The sequence below is a fragment of the Lytechinus variegatus genome, chromosome 12 (genome assembly GCF_018143015.1).
Source record: "Lytechinus variegatus isolate NC3 chromosome 12, Lvar_3.0, whole genome shotgun sequence".
NCBI classification, from domain to species: Eukaryota; Metazoa; Echinodermata; class Echinoidea; order Temnopleuroida; family Toxopneustidae; genus Lytechinus; species Lytechinus variegatus.
The window spans coordinates 4118550-4135665 of NC_054751.1; the positions used below are offsets into that span (position 1 = coordinate 4118550).

Here is a 17116-nt window from a genome sequence, read left to right on the forward strand (position 1 = left end):
CAATGACGAGAAAATCAAAATATTTCATATTTCAAACAATAAAAAACAAAAGAAATAGTGAGTGAATGACATCATCGACTCTCTCATTTGGATGTAGCTGGCTCGTTCATATAACTGTTTTTGTGAAATGAAGCAAAATTTTGAAATTTCATAACTTTCTTATTTTACATCCGATTTTGATGAAATTTTCAGTGTTATGCTTGTTGAATTTTTCTCTTTTTATTCAAATCAAGTTTTTGTTGGGGTGGACTTGTCCTTTAATGTTTGATTGTTTGACAAAACGTTACACTCATCACATCACAGGTTTTTAGCCCAAAATGAAACTGAGACCCAGTAGTAATCCTAACCTGAAGATTGTCAAATGAACTGCAATTAGTAGTTTTTGTATATTTAGGTGGTCTGTCTATGACAGATCACCTATTGTTTTCGTCAGAATTTTCTTTCTTTATTTCTTTATTTCTTTCTTTATTCTTGGCACCTATGTTTGTCGCCAACTTTTCTCAAAATTGGCTGAATTAATTTTGCTGATTTTTTCGTCATATATAGAATCTATCATAGAGACCTCAAAATAAGCTTTTCAAGGTCATATGGTCATGATGACGTCATCTACGCGCCATTTTGTAAAATTCTTCATTTGATCATATCTTCATTATCAATTATCAAAAATTAACAATATTGACATGACATTAACTTCATTTCAAGGGTCAACTGTCAATGTCATGAAAGGTCATGTAGAGGTCATGACGCGCGCGTACGCGCTCGTCAAAGGTAAAAAAATCGTCCAAATGACCTATAAATTTTTTTGGGTACGTTTCAGGTCATTTAAAGCATTTCAAAAATTTGCGCGCGCGCACGTATGCGCGCGCGTTTCCGCGCGTTACACCTTAACGCAACGCAGAAAAACCGTTTCTTTTAATATCATTGCATTGCTAATAAAATTCTGAGCAATTTGATACCTTGATCAACCTTCTACAACCATTAATATAGAAATTAACACCCATTAAAGTTTGCAGCACGTGTGCGCGCGAGCTCTCACTATAGGCCATATATGGGCAAAAACATGCCTATTGTAAATTCACTGTAGCTCTTTAAAAAGTCCGTTGACCCCCAACTTTTTTTTCATATATCGATAGAGTATTAGTTGTAGATTTGATTTCATGTCACCATTGTCCCTAAATTATATCGTGACGTCATCAAAATGGCGCCCAAACTAAAAATTTCATTTTTTCAAAAATGACGTCATCAAATTTATGCAAATTTGGCTGTAACTTCTCGAATATAGATCATTTTTCGCCCAGATTTCAACATGTTGTAGTTTATAATGTACTCTTTCTCGTCAGTTAACATGAATCTTCGTTTTGAGAAACGCATCATTGCGTAAAACAGCGATGAAAAGAGGCTTGTCATTTTTCATCATTTTGCGTGTAATCTCTATGGGACATGATTTTTTCTCAAAACTAGATTCGACATTCCTCTACTTCGTGAGCCATATCTCCATTTTTTCTTGTCAGCTTTCCTTGAGCTTTTAACATGTTGTAGCTGAGATTCTGGGCTATCGGAAGTGTGCCCTTCATTTTTTGATCAGATGCCGGGATCATGCCCGTATTTCACTTGCAAAATTGGAATTGTAATTCTCAAAATTGCTTACGTGTAATCTCTATGGGGAATATCGTGGCTCAATGGATAACGCATTTGACTTGCTTTCTCGAGGGCGGAGGTTCGATTCCTGGGGTAGAAAAGATGATTTTTTTTTCATTTTTTTTTTCTTTTTGCCACCTCTTACATGATCCTTTATGATAATTAAAAGGTATGAAAGTTAAAATTTAGCAAGATAAAACAGATTATAATTGTTTTTTTCATATCACATGTATTTTGTGTGTAATCTCTATGGGACATGACTTTTTCTCAAAACTAGATTCGACATTCCTCTATTTCGTGAGCCATATCTCCATTTCTTCTTGTCAGTTTTGCCGGAGCTTTTAATATGTTATAGCTGAGATTCTGGGCTTTCGGTAATGTGCCCTCCACTTTTTGATCAGATGCCGGGATTATGCCCGTTTTTCACTTGCAATATTGGAATTGTAATTCTCAAAATTGCTTACGTGCAAAGTCTATGGGAAACATTAATAATCACATTGAGCAATGGTCAAAATTTATTCTTAGGATGTCTAGAATCAAGATTATCAATCATATCTAAATTATTCATTTTATACATTAGGCGACTCTGAATGAAAAATCATGACAGACCACCTAATTCGTCCGCATGACGAATTAAATTCTAGTTGTTGTTTTCTGCATAGTACATTTTCATTGATGATCATATGATTATATTTGCTTAAAAGCAAATCACTTTACAGGCCTTAATTAAAAGTCTCTTAGCGCCTAGAAATCAATTTATGCAGCATGATTACCCTAGTATACAAATCCGTCCAGGATCTGTTCAATTCAAATCACCAATTAGTGCTTTGAAATATTTTGTATTAAGCACTTTAGAAATAACCTTTTTTTTTCACTTAATCATCTTTTCATTAAGTCATGACCCAGTCAGGCACTGGCTTACAGGTTGGGGTGGAAATTAGAGGGTTATCCCCCCCTTAAATGTTTCTTTAGAGACAGAGAAAGGATTTAAAAATAAGAAATGGATAGGAAAAAAGGTGAATTATGATATATTTTTCTGGATTATTATGTCAAAGTCTCCCAGAATTTGATTTTTGTCTCACCTGCATAGCAGAGTGAGACTACATGTATAGGCGCCGCTTTTCCGACGGCGGCGGCATCAACATCAAATCTTAACCTAAGGTTAAGTTTTTGAAATGACATCATAACTTAGAAATTATGTGGACCTAGTTCATGAAACTTGGCCATAAGGTTAATTAAGTATTACTGAACATCCTATTAGAGTTTCATGTCACATGACCAAGGTCAAAGGTCATTTAGGGTCAATGAACTTAGACCATGTTGGAGGAATCAACATCGAAATCTTAACCTGAGGTTAAGTTTTTGAAATGTCATCATAACTTAGAAAATATATGGACCTAGTTCATGAAACTTGGACATAAGGTTAATCAAGTATCACTGAACATCTTGCATGAGTTTCACGTCACATTACCAAGTTCATTGACCCTAAATGACCTTTGACCGAATGGGGAATCTGTTGAATTACCATCATAACTTTGAAAGTTTATTGGTCTAGTTCATTAAACTTGGACATTATAGTAATCAAGTACCACTGAACATCCTGTGCGCATTTCAGGTCACATGACCAAGGTCAAAGGTCAATGAACTTTGGCCGAATTGGGTGTATCTGTTGAATTACCATCATAACTTTGAAAGTTTATGGATCTGATTCATGAAACTTGGACATAAGAGTAATCAAGTATCACTGAACATCCTGCGCGAGTTTCAGGTCACATGATCAAGGTCAAAGGTCATGTAAAGTCAATGAACTTTTGGCCATGTTGGGGTTTTTTGTTGAATAACCATCATATCTCTGTGAGTTCATTGGTCTAGTTCATAAAAAGTGGACATACATGTAAGGGTAACCATGTATCACTGAACATCTTGTGCGAGTTAGAGTAGTTTTCAAAGTCAGCACTGCTGCTATATTGAACCGCGTGATGCAGGTGAGATGGCCAGAGGCATTCCATTTGTTGTTTTAGAAAGGTAAAACAAAGATTAAAAATTGCTATACGCATTGACTGTCCCCCTCAATTTATTTTGGCTCATTACGCCACTGTGGTCTGAGTAGCCATACTTAAGCTGGGGTAATAGTATGCAGTGCTTAGGAATATTGTAATATATTATTGTTACTGAATATTTATTCATCCATTTATTTATCCAACTATCGAATCTTTAATTCATTCATCAATCCATTTATTCATTCATCCATCTAACTATCCATCCATTCATCCACCCAGCCATCCATTCATCCTACCACCTATCAACCCATAGATTCATCTCACCAATCATACATTCTTCTGTCAATTCTTTCATTCGTTCTATAATCATTCCAACCTTCTATTTATTCATCCATCCATTCGCACATCCATCCGCCAATTTCATTCCTGCGTTCTTTCATCCATCCAACCTATTCGTTCATCCATCCGTTAATCTATCCATTCGTACATCCTTCTGCCAATTCTTTCATTCGTTCATCCAACCTTCTATTCATTCATCCATCTATCCATTCATACTTCCATCTGCCAATTCTTTCATTTATACATACATTCTTTCATCCATCTGACTTTCCATTCAGTCATCCATCCAACTTCCATCCATCCAATTACCTATCCATTCAGGAGTGATGATATGTAGTTACTAGCCTATAGGTTAGTATGTACATTGTAGGTATATGGTTGAAGCAGTGGCAGATCTAGAAAGATTTGAACACAATATTTTGGAGGGGGCCACCTTGGGGCACAAACAATTAGGCCCCACAAATGGTACACCTGGCCAGATATGCAACTGCTGAAGTAGTCAAATGAGGATCATTTCCCATTTATCAACAAAATTCTATGCTTTTCTTTGCTTCTCAGTGACACAACCCAAGACCTATCCGAAACGCGAGAGATCCTTGAGAGCTTTGATCTCCATCCCAGCGCAGCAGAGCTCCAGATCATACGAGCGCTGTCCCGGGCCATCTGGACCCGCGGCTCTCGACTCGTGGCATCCGGGATCTCCCAGATCGCACGACGCATCAACACACCCAGCGTCACCGTGGCCGTGGACGGCTCCCTGTACCAGCACTTCCACCAATTCCGAGAGCTGATGTTGTCGGATATCAAGGAGTTGGTTCCCAAGTACGAGGTCAAGTTCCACCACGCAGAGGATGGCAGTGGCATTGGAGGGGCTGTGACCGCAGCGGTTGCTGTCCGACAGAGCAGGACAGGACAGAATGGACAACCGCATGTGCCTCTGCAGAATGGCGATTGTGTATGAAACCATGAGCATTGCCTTTGAGTCAAGAGGGTACTTTATTTTCCAACATCCTCAGCAACATCTTCGAAACTACAAGGTCTCCTTTGTGGAAGCTGTCCTGTTCTCCCTAGGAGTTAACCAAACCAAGTTTTTATTGACTGTAAAGTATTATGATCAGGATACCACTGGCCCAAACCTATTTTCATGGACTTTTTATCAAGAACTTGGGACTTTTTATTAAAAGCCTGGACTTTTTATCATCATCTTGGACCTCTCATCAGAAACACAGACTCAGTAAAATACCTTCTATTTGTTCAAACCATTCTTGTTTATAAGCAAAGACATCAGGCTGTGTGGCCAGATTGACTATTTGAAAGCCTATGGACTCTATGCTTCCCTCGCGTTATCATATATATAACTTGTGCATTGTTAATAAGAAAGAGCATGATATTGTTCTTCCAATTTATTTTATTTTAGTGTATTACTGCATCCAACTTTTTTTTCCTCTTTCATTTATCCTTTAGGGAGGTATTTAATTTCTGGGATGCAAGTGCTTAAATGAAGAAGGGAAATGAAAAAGGGTATATTCAATCATATGGGGTTGAAATGTGAAACATTGATCAAAATGGAATAAACTTGTTCATTCGTCTGTGGTGTACACAGAAATTGTTAAAAATGCTATATGGGACTATACATATTTGTGACATGAGAGGTTGTCTAAATTTTCATCTCAAATATTCTTCATAAAATTTTGTACATTAGAAATAACAAGGGGGATCATTTTCAAAAGATACTTTAGTTTAGTGTTATCGCAGCGTGACCTAGCTCATAGATTAATGAATTAGTATTTATATAGCGCCTTTTCAAAATGTAATTCGTAGATATCCCCGATCATGTCACGACAGGGATTTGAATCCACGACCTTCTGAATGAAAGACAAGAGTCACTAAACCACATCGTGCCCACCGAATTCATTATTCCATCGAATATCTTTATTTATCATTCTGTCCTATCTTTGTATTTATTTTGTCTGGTCATGTTAAATACTCTCCACTTGGAACAGTATATGATAATCCTTGTCCTTTTCTGTATTTTATCTCTGTGACCAGGTCAATCCTTATCACATGAAAATGTAGCATATGATGCTCATGAAGCAACATGTGATCCCTTTACATTGCTTGTTCTTTTCTTCTGCCTTTTATCTCTCTGACCATGCCAATAATCCTTATCCCATTAAAAAGTAATATATTACAAACTTTAATTCTCTGCTCTCTCATCCTCCAATGATTGTACTAATTACCTTTTTTTGTAATTAATTTGGCTGTGGCCTTGTTTGTCTGCCTTTTGTGTTCAAGTCTCACAAGCAATATACATATATAGAATAAAATGAACTGTACATGCAAGTTGCATGTCAAAGACCCAAATTGATCCTATGAAGTGATAATGGCATTATGTGATGTGACCTGTTAAATCAAATTGCTCCCTCTTTTTTGGGGGGTGGGGTGGGATAGATAATAATTATATTGAATGGCTTTATTTCATGAAAAAAAAATTCCACTTGTGAGGGCCAATATTCCACTTATCTGCAATTTGTGGAATACTTTCCCAAACTCTTGGAATTTTTCTGGTATTCCATTCTGAGCCATCCAATATAATATGAATTTTAATTTAATGCTACATTTGCTGCATTTGGGAGGCAGCATTCATATCCGTATTTTTCTTGCTGTTTCGTGTAATTAACTGGTGCAAAGTCCCACTGATAACAAACAGTAAGATGACCATTGCTGCAGCACAAAGTGACCTTCACACCATGCCCTGATTACAAAAAGGTTAGTGATTGATCTTACGATGAATTTTTCAATTGTGTTTCTACATGATAAGAAGTTGATAAGTCACTGAAATCAGTCATATGAACGATGCTTAAACTTTGTGTCATTGGGTCCATGAGACTTTTTCTATATTTGTGATTATTCTAAAAGAAATTTGGATGTGAGTCATGAATAAGCGGCCAAAGGCACAGATAATTCAAAATGCATATAAAGCAGCATATCCAGCTTTAGTATTAAATTCAGTCCTATGTCAGACAGTTCCTGGCTTGTTCAGGCATCAACATTAAGACCATGAATTGTATCCGATTCCAAGGGCAGATCCAGGATTTTCCAAAGGGGGGGGGGCAAATTTGACAAGCCCCCCAAAAAAGGTTTTCAACCACAAATTAAGGGTATTTCATACCCGAAAAAATTGGAAGAGGAAAAAAAAGTCTACCATTTCAAAAGAGGGGGAACACCTCTGTTTTAATGGCTTGTTTGCATTACAAATTCTAAATTTGCTTCTCTAAAGGGAGGGGGCACATGCCCCCTGAATCCGCTCCTGTCTGATTCCTAGAGTATACTCTATGCAGCGCCCCTTCAACTTCTGATGTGATGCAAGGGCAACCACTGAAATTTTTCCACTTATTTTGATCTTTAGATGAAACTTACATTTGGATGTGGATTTCTTTCCCTTTTTTCAATTTTGCCTTTTTTGAGATGCTAAAAGGGGCTTCTGGTAGGGATATGTTTCTCCTTGGCCCATCTAGATCTCCACTGTTATCCATTACTAGGCCATTAGGGTGTGATGACCTTGCTTTCAACCGGATTGAAAATGATCATATACCTTTCTACCAAGATATGACTGAATCAATAAATAAAGGTCAAAAGCCTGTATCATGCTTTGTTCTTCTCGCTCTGAAAACAAATCATCTACCTCTCTTATATTTGTTTTCATAGCCTACGTAAGTCATAACCGATGCATTGATTACACATCAGAATTGTTTTGTGTTCTTATTTGTTTTAGATATATGATAATGTAATAATATTCTGTTTGTTGTAAATATCACATTAGGATGACATCTCAAGCATTTTACAAATATGATATTACCCCTGTTATTCGATTCAGGCTTGCCCACATGCAACATTTGCACAACAATCTCTGTTGTGTCCAGATCTTTATTGTTATAAAAAGTAGCAAGTTTAATTGCTGCCAGGAGCCCCTTTTGTAGAAGTGCCGTGGCTCAGTGAGGAGTCTCCGGACTTCGAACCAAAAGGTCCAGGGTTCGAATCCCATAGCAGTGCCCGCATCCTTTGGCAAGGCATTTACCTACATATGCCACCCTCTACCCAGGTGTAGTAAAAGTGGGTACTTGGTAGGAAGGAATTCCTTGAATGCTCGATGCGCCCATATTAGGGTAGCTGTGCTAAAGGTTTGGTAACAGTATGCAGTGGTTAGAAACAATGTATAAGTGCTATATATAAATGTTGAATATTATTATGTTTAATACATAGGCCTATATTTCTTGAATTGTAAGCAATAACATAGAAAAGCTTTTATTTGATCATTAGCTTCTTAAAATGACATACTAGTAAATGGAGTTTTGTCCCATTGTCAAACCCTTGTTTTCATGAATGAAGCATTCGCTGTTTATATCACATTTCGAAATTATTAATTCTAAAGCGTCATTGTAATTACAGATCTTGAAGGGTCTCGATTAAATAATTAAAAAAAACGCACAATTTGAATTGAATCCAAACTCCTGTTAATAACATCACAAAAGACTTGATATCTCATCAACTAATAAATGATTTCTTTATCCTTTTCTGACTCTTGCAATATTTTGTTGGGTTTAAATATATATATATATATATATATATATATAATCATTTAAAAGGTTATCAGTGAATGCTGCCTTCATGAAAACAAGAGTTTTAGAATAGGATACAAGTCCATTTTATGCACCTAGTTTGAAAAAAAATTATATAGCACCTCCATAAAGATTATGAAAATATAAAACATTCAACTCAACTTCCTATCTCCTATTAGCAGATAAAAAATGAATGCTTGGTATTGGAAAATAGCATTAAACATGGACATACAGAAGCTTTTCAACGTGTTGCTCTTATCAGTCTAAAAAAGTATTATTGTATAATTTCTAGTGTTATGTTCAGTCATGCAATATTGCTCTTACAAGGGCATGATGACAAGTTTCAGTATGTCCATGCTTAATGCTATTTCTCAAGGGGGAAAATCACTCCATGTACAGTTTTTGCTTGGTAGAAACTTATCAAACATCACTTTTTACCCCAAAAAATGTTTTGGAGTTAAGGCAATCTATTCAGTCCTCAACCCTCTTAAAGTAGTCAATGCAATATATTGCTAACCGATTGGTGTGCTATTACAAGCTTAACACACTTAAGGTTTTTTAGGCAGCTTGGTAAAATATATAGACATGCACAAATAAAAGCCCCAAAATGCAATTCTTCTCTTCAAAGTTCTACTTCTCTTAGAGGTAGACCTCATTTAGAAGCTAGTCTAATTTTCAGTTTTTGATAGGATTGAAATTATTGAGTATTTTCCTAACTGAGACAATTTATAATGTTGAAGTTCATTACTTATAATATTATGATTTATTAATGATTAGTTGTATTTACGTATTATACATGTATTTGGAATGGTAGGAATCTTATTTTTGAGCCGTTTTAAGTCATTTCAATATTTGGTCCATTTATGGAATTATATAGGCCTATTATATGTATGTGCATTTTGTTTTATATGTGTTTAATGTTCTGTGATGGTTATTTTTTTATTTCTATTTCATTTCTGACAGAGATATTTTGTTTTTTATTTCAGGGAAACAGGATGTATATTCTTACATATAGTTTTATGTACATGTCACCCATTGAAAAAAAAATGCTTGCATTTTATATTGGAAGGAAATATGAATATTTTTTTGTAGAAATATTTTTGTTGGGACCTTGATATTTCTATGTCGTTGACGTTGAAGATTATCGTCTGAAGGTAAACTGTAACATGCCAAAGAAAATCACTTAGGGGCCAATTGAAATTGAATTGTTTTATAAAAAATGCAAAATTTTAACTTTTCTGTCATGTTGCCAAATTTAAGGATTTTAAGATGTTTTGTTTAGTAGTGGGCAAGATAGGCACAAGTCATATTGTTTATGTTTTATATATATATATATATATTATAATTGTTTTTTGATCTTCATGTATTCAGAATGATTCTTTTAAAGTTACAAACCTCTATGTTCATTAAGCTAATGCCTGGTAATTCCCATCATTAACAATAAGGGGAGAGAAATAAAAAATGATTAAAAGTCTGGAGTTGAAGGAGTGGAAAATGTGTCTACTTTAATCATGTTGAACAGGTTTCTTGTTCATGGTTTGTTGTTTGTTGTATAGTTATGTACACTTCAAAACTTCAGGTGCTATAATGAGTACATAGAATGTTCATAACTTGTATATGGTTGTACAAATGCTGAGGTATATAAAGTGTATAGTGAAAGTCATATTTTAACTTTTTATTTCCTTCGCTGCTCTTTTTTCATCATGTACATACATGTGTCATCGTTTTGTTTATTTGGGGGCCCGGTTACACAAAACTTTATGATCATCCTCAAACCCTGAGGTTTATAAAATGTATATTGAAAGGAGTCATATTTCAACTTTTTAATTCCTTTGCTGCTCTTTGTTTCATCATGTACATACATGTGTCATCGTTTTGTTTATTTAGGGCCCGGTTACACAAAACTTAATGATAATTCTAAAATGTGTTTAAAATCAATTTTAATTGGTTGCTTGGTATTATATCAAACAAAATGTGCAGTAACAATATTTTTGATTGGTCATTGTGCCTAAGGGTTCAGGGGCATGTTTCACAAAGAGTTAAAGCTGACTAATAAATACCCTTTTCATAAACCCATCCTCCAATTAGCCGCCTAAGAGTAATGCGGATAATTCAATAAAAATTGCGTTCACAAACTCCGAAAATAATCTGCACTATAACTATTATGCTTGAAACTCACCACATAGAGTAGACCTTATTCTATGAAAATGATCTTTGGCCCGTTGCACAATGAGTTGTGATAGAATTCAATTCTAAAAATCAAACGCAACTTGATTTCAACCATTCAAAGCATGTTTTTGCGACAAGCCCCTGATCAATGCAACATTGCTTAGTGGAAGTGAGAGTCAAATCTTTCTTGACCGCAGAAAGATGACGGGGGAGAAATTCGACTAGAAAAAAGGTATATAACATGTTTTTCAGAATCTAGTCAACACATAATCAGTTTGATTTGGGTGAATATTTGATTTTGTGGAAAGTGGATTTATACAGGTTTACCTATATTGCTTGCAATCCGGATTTTGAGTATGAATCTAATGGGGTGTTGCAAGAAACTTGCAATCAATCGCAAGTCTATTTTTGGTCCCTGAATCAATCATATGTCTTGCAGTTAATTGCAAATTAGTGATCTGCTCCTTGAAACAAGAAGTTTCATCTGATTTGCTACAGCTTTAACGTTGATCTATCAGTTGTAAAATTGCAACAAAATATTTACAATTGATCGCAAATATTTTCTTGCAGCACCCCCTTAGCCACACTTTTTGTGAAACACCCTCAAATCTTCATAATGTATAAACACTGCCTGTGATAATTATCTTTTTCATAAATGGCATAAAATAGCCAGATATTCCATCGATGCTCACTTCTATGTGAGATAATCATGTACAGGGATCATTTTAATTTTCTGCCATGATCTAAGTATGTTCACCTCATTAAATGTATTAAATATATTTTAAAAACATGCCTTTATGCCCAAAGAGAATCACTGCTTAATAGACATTGATATATTCATTAGTTGCATATCATTATTTTGAAAAGTGGACACAACATTTTCAAGATCCACCTGGGAGTAACAATAGTATATTGTTATTTCATTTTTTTATTACAATTTTTTTTCAATTTATGTATTTGTTTGTTTATTTCTTTATGTATTCATTTATCTATTTATTTTATCAATTTATTAATTTTGGGGGTGAAGCACCCAGATGGGTTTGTCTCAGAAACAATTGCTGCATAAATCTACCTCTGGATTCATAAAAGTGAAATAAGAAACATAATAAATTGCCATTGTTTTCTCTTCTATATTATATTTTAGGATCGACATCAGTTGCAAATGTGAATCTTTATTTGTTGATAATATGGCCAGACTTAAACTCAATTTGTAGGTTCATATGTGTTCTAGTTTGATTTATTTCCCATTTTGTGTGCATAAATTGTATATAGGCTTGTATTATGATTTCATGTTTTTCTTCTTATTTCACCAGCTATATCATCTTGTGGTTCTGTTCTTGATTTTGATATATAACAAAATTATGTATAAAATTTTTGTGAAAACTGAAATGATCTTGCCAATTGAAACATGATTGCCTGAAAATAATTGCCAAAAATGTGATTATACGATAGATTATATTTTGTGCTTCATTTTGGAAGTGTTTTATGAAGATCACAATCAAAATTAACATTTACTCAGATTTGGTATGTTTATAAATCTCATGTTTTTGTGCCAGTATTTATACTGCAATTGACTCTTTTGATTAATTATGATTTTGGAATAAAAAGTTGCATTGTCATTATTCATCTTAGACTTTCTTTGTTTGTGTCATGTGTTAATTGGCAGTGGTGTATCTAGAAATAGCAGTGTTTTGAAGAAGTAAAAAAAAAACTTTAATTAACTATAACTCTTATATGATTTTCTGTGCATAAACTTTCCCCCTTCTTTTGCCCCCACCCGACCTCATGAGGGTGGTCTGTGTCTCTCCCCTCCTCTTTCTCCTTCTCATCCTTCTCCTCTTCTTCTTTTTCTTCTTCTTCTTCTCCTTCTTCTTCTTCTCTTCCTCTTTCTCCTCTTCTTTTTCTTTTTTTTTCTTCTTCTCCTTCTCCTCTACATCCTGCGAGAGAGAGAGATGATCAGAAGACAAGATTTAGGATCGAAGATTGAATTGAAGGATTTCATTAGAAACAGATCGAGTTGCAATGGTTAAGATGTATTTACAATATTTAAAATAAAAAAATCAATGTTGCAGTCATATGTTCATGTCATCTGATCATCTCTCCAAAATGATACAGACATGATGAGATCCAAGATCTTGTAATCTGTTCATTTTTTCTAAGGAATGTAGACATAACAAGATAATTATCGGAACGTCTGGTTGGTACTTTTTTTGAGGGGGTGGTTCTTCCATTCTATGAGAGTGATTCAAGTTTTAACACTCTTTTTTACCTGTATAATATTCCACATAATGATAGGGGTGATCAGAGAAGGGATAAAAACTTTCCTCGGCTACCAACAAGGGAGAAAGATCGAACGGCATTGAGAGCACCGCAGTGCCGCCCCCACCCCGAGATTTTTCTCTTTTTTGGGGGGCATATTATTTTTTTGAGAAAGGAAGAAAATACATACATATTTAGCCAAAAAATATCCGGGGTCACGTGACTCAGACAATACTGTAATAAATCAATACATCATGATCTTTGTCATGCTCATTGCCACGATAAACATGTTTACGATGAAAATTTGTCATCAAATTTATTTTTCCAAGAACTCAAGGATATTGCACTGTTTTCCATTTGAAAATGCAATGATCTACAGACTTCTAGATCACCAAAAACAAGATAGAGAACAACTTCAATGCCATGAAGGCAATTTACCAAGAAATATTGTTTATACTAGAAGATGTACTTTGATCAGTAAATATTACAGCAGAAAATGTGAAGGGAGTGTGCGAGGGGTGTCAACCTATTGGTAGATAGATCATTTTAATTTTAAGACATTTCGACAAAAACAAATAATTTTAATATTACACAAATCTTTTCAAGCATAAGGAATATTTGGACTTAGTAATTCAAAATGAAATGTCAGTTTGTGAGCATATGTCAGTGATTTTAAGACCCCTACTTCGGAATAAAAACGTCCCAGACAATCAACTGAAATGTCCCCCGCTATCAGTGATTTCATGAACAGCTTTTTCTCAATGACGAGATGCCCCCCGCGAAGCTGAGAGGCCGCACCCCCTTCATACCTCCAACGTAAAACGCCATGTGGATTCGTGCATTATTTACATCCACGGAGTGTACGTGTCACACCAACGCCAAGCTTGTGTTTCGGAGATTGCCGGAGCTTCATTTATAAACGTCTGACAAAAATTCTTGCTTCATATTATTTGTAAAACCGCAACACGTTTCTTCCATTTTCTTCCTATTGCTTTTGAGATATTTTCGAGACACACAACATTCATCATGTCGCAGATTACCATACCAGAGCCGGTAAACATGATACATTTTCATCGATTTTCAAATTCTATTTCCTGATGATGTTGCTGCTGTGGGCTGTATGATGGTGAAAATTGAAGTGATGCTGGATGTGTTCACAATGTGTGAGCTAGTGTCTGTAGTGACATTTGTGGCTTGGTTGGTTTGTTGTGTTACTGTTTTGTCGTGTTGTGACAAAGATGCTGATTATGTATGTGTAGGGGAAGGCGGGGTAAGTTGTGACAGTTTTTGCTTTTTGCATGTTAGAATTGATATGATTAATAATCTTGTCGAAATAAGTACCTTGCCTTGAAATTTAATTCTTCTGAAATATTTTCCACCTATATATAATTTTCTATCCCCACACTGAAAGTCATCGTAACCTTTGAAAAAAACGATGTCAAATGGCTCAACTTGCCCCATATATGGGGTAAGTTTGAGCCACCTTCTGGGGTAAGTTGAGCCACAAAAACTATGTACAAAATGTATGAGGGAGAACCAGCATGTCAATTCTTTGTTTAAAGTCTTTTCACTTGCTAATTCTCTATAAATACTAACATCATGTAAAAGGAAAAGAGCAGTCATCTAAATTTGCTCCTTTCAGCCTGCATTTCAATCGATTTTAATGGTTTTTTTTTTTTAGATACATTACCATAGGAATTACCATGGCTCAACTTGCCCCATGCTGTTTGGCTCAACTTACCCCAGTCCGAACTTAGTGCGATAATTTGTATCCACACATTTATTATGCATTCATCATATAAAAGACTATGACAAGAATGAAGATGCATACCTGGACTAATAATGTTGTTATCATGTCTTTATTATATTTAAAGACGTGTGTGTTTATAAAGCACTTATCTATTTCACACTCTTTTTTACTTTTTTGGCTGAAATTCATATTTTTCCCTCTAAAAAAACTACTTTTTGTTTCAAAGTTGGAAACAATGTGGTGGGGTTAGGGGTTATGCTATGGGTCATCAATACATGACACCACCACAATGTCTGACTCATTCATTATTGGCCTGGGGCTGGTGGCTCAACTTGCCCCTATGCTCAACTTACCCCGCCTTCCCCTACTGTGTAGACTATGCGATATTTCTTAGTTTAGTCCATATTTGGCTTGTGATTCTTACAAGAAATGCGATAGAAGGTTGGACTTTTACTTGTACTTTTTTGTACTTTGTCTTTGTACTTTATTGACTGGTTTGAATAAATTCAATTCAATTCAAGACATCTTATTATAGTCATATAGTATATACACTTCAGCCAGCAAATTGTTTGATTGTTTACTGACCTGGACAAATAAATTTGAGATTGAAAATGATTTTTTTTTTAATTACCAGACAAATAATGGATTACACTTACTCATACTCTACTATTAGACTTTTATTTAAACTTTGAAATATGCATGTGCATTATTCCTTAAAATTGTTGTCATCATGCTACATAAGTCATAAACTTGGACTTAACTAAGCATGCAGTGTCGCCTATTCCAAAAAGAGAGCTTGAAGTTCAGTGACTATATATTCTGCTTAGTTATTTTCTGTCTTTATAAATAATGCAAAAATTTAGATTTCTAAATCAAGTGCCTATAGTATACTAACACTAAAGTTAGTTGTTCATGATCTATGATACCTAATGTACTCATCTTGATTATCTGAGTTGAACGTTCTTGAAATAAAATACCCTGGGCCCTATTAAACTTGCCTATATATCCTTCCCATACCGATTTGCTTCTGCCCTTATCATGATGACCAATTGTCCAATTCTCAAAGTTTTTGGTTGAGAGCAAGACAGTTACATGTAGACTTGAAAGCCAGAGATTTATTTTGGGGTAAATATAGTATTAATGCGGTTACATTATTAGTTGAGCCGATTCTAGTTATTTTGTCCAGAGATCGTTATTTGTTATTATTCATCTTTACCAATCTACAGTTGCCTTTGTGTCACTTAAGCAAGTAATGCGCTAACTGAATTTTCAAGACAATTTTCCAGCTGAGCTGCCATAGGCTCAGATTATTTATCAAACCTTTTTTTTTTCTTTCAAGTTATTTTTTGTTTGTTATCTGAAGGAATAGGCCTACCATAAGGTAAGTGTTAAAACTGTATGGCAGTAAACATGATCTATCTACAAGAAAAGAAAATCGACTGAACTTTATATTTGGCAAACTATTTGGCCCAAAGTCACAGAGCTATTGATTAGTTTCTTCATACCTTTCTCTCCAGCACTTGATAAAACTTCAATGTTTTTTTTTAAATTCCGCATCCATGTACACTGATTACTGGTGCACTGCAGTGTAAGATTCAACAATTGCCGGTATATTGAACCGAAGGTGAACACATCGGCAATATTGTGGATTGAAAAGAAGGGAGGTCTTCGGCACGTACACTGTACCCACTGGAACCCCCCCCCCCCCCCCCTGGTTAAAACCTCTTTGGAAATTTGGACTTGAAGTGCAGCCCTCCAATATTGTATTAAATAGTTGGTTTAACAATTTTGTTAACTCAAGTCTCTCCATTGCACTTATGAACAGGATGTTGTGATGGCATTTCACTGAGGTGATGCTACTTTAAATGTTCACTCAGCTTGCATTCCTATTATACTATAACCGGTTCCTTTTGTCTGATACACAATAGAAGAGCATGCCTTGTTACATAACTTTGTATTGAATAGGAAACCCATTTGTATAGGCCTGGACCCCTGGTTGTGGTCCTGAGGACAAAACATACAGGGTCTACAGTTCTATATCCAGAAAGTAGACCATCTGTCTGAAAGAAGTCCCTGAAAGTCATTAAAAGTGGAAATGGAAAAAAAGTGACCAGAAACACTACCCCAAATTGATTCCATGTTTCCCAGCAGATAAATCATTTAAATTATCCTGGAAAGCGGCTGCACAGTCTTTTTTTTTATTGATATGAAAGATATACATCAGGGTGCTACATACCTTTTTAGAAGCATTTGCCCAGTCGGGAAGTAAAATTTTAAATAGTTGAAATATACTTGCCCACATATCTATTTCACTTGCCCGAAAATATCCTTGAAAAATAGTT

The 17116-nt window shown here is 35.2% G+C and overlaps 2 protein-coding genes across 3 annotated transcripts in view; both read left to right on the top strand.

Annotated features, from left to right (window-relative positions):
• The window catches only part of LOC121424935 (hexokinase-2-like), a 63603-nt gene extending 57258 nt beyond the window's left edge, over positions 1-6345 (top strand). The window contains exon 9 of the mRNA XM_041620828.1: positions 4536-6345. Coding sequence (XP_041476762.1) covers positions 4536-4938 — 403 coding nt within the window. The 3' untranslated portion in view covers positions 4939-6345. The remainder of the gene's footprint in view (positions 1-4535) is intronic.
• Positions 6346-13846: 7501 nt separating this feature from the next.
• LOC121425403 (hexokinase-2-like) overlaps positions 13847-17116 on the top strand; it is a 39539-nt gene continuing 36269 nt past the window's right edge. The window contains exon 1 of one of the 2 annotated variants that reach the window (XM_041621447.1): positions 13847-14077. In XM_041621447.1, coding sequence (XP_041477381.1) covers positions 14051-14077 — 27 coding nt within the window. In that variant the 5' untranslated portion in view covers positions 13847-14050. The remainder of the gene's footprint in view (positions 14078-17116) is intronic. The other variant, XM_041621448.1, reaches the window with a different exon arrangement.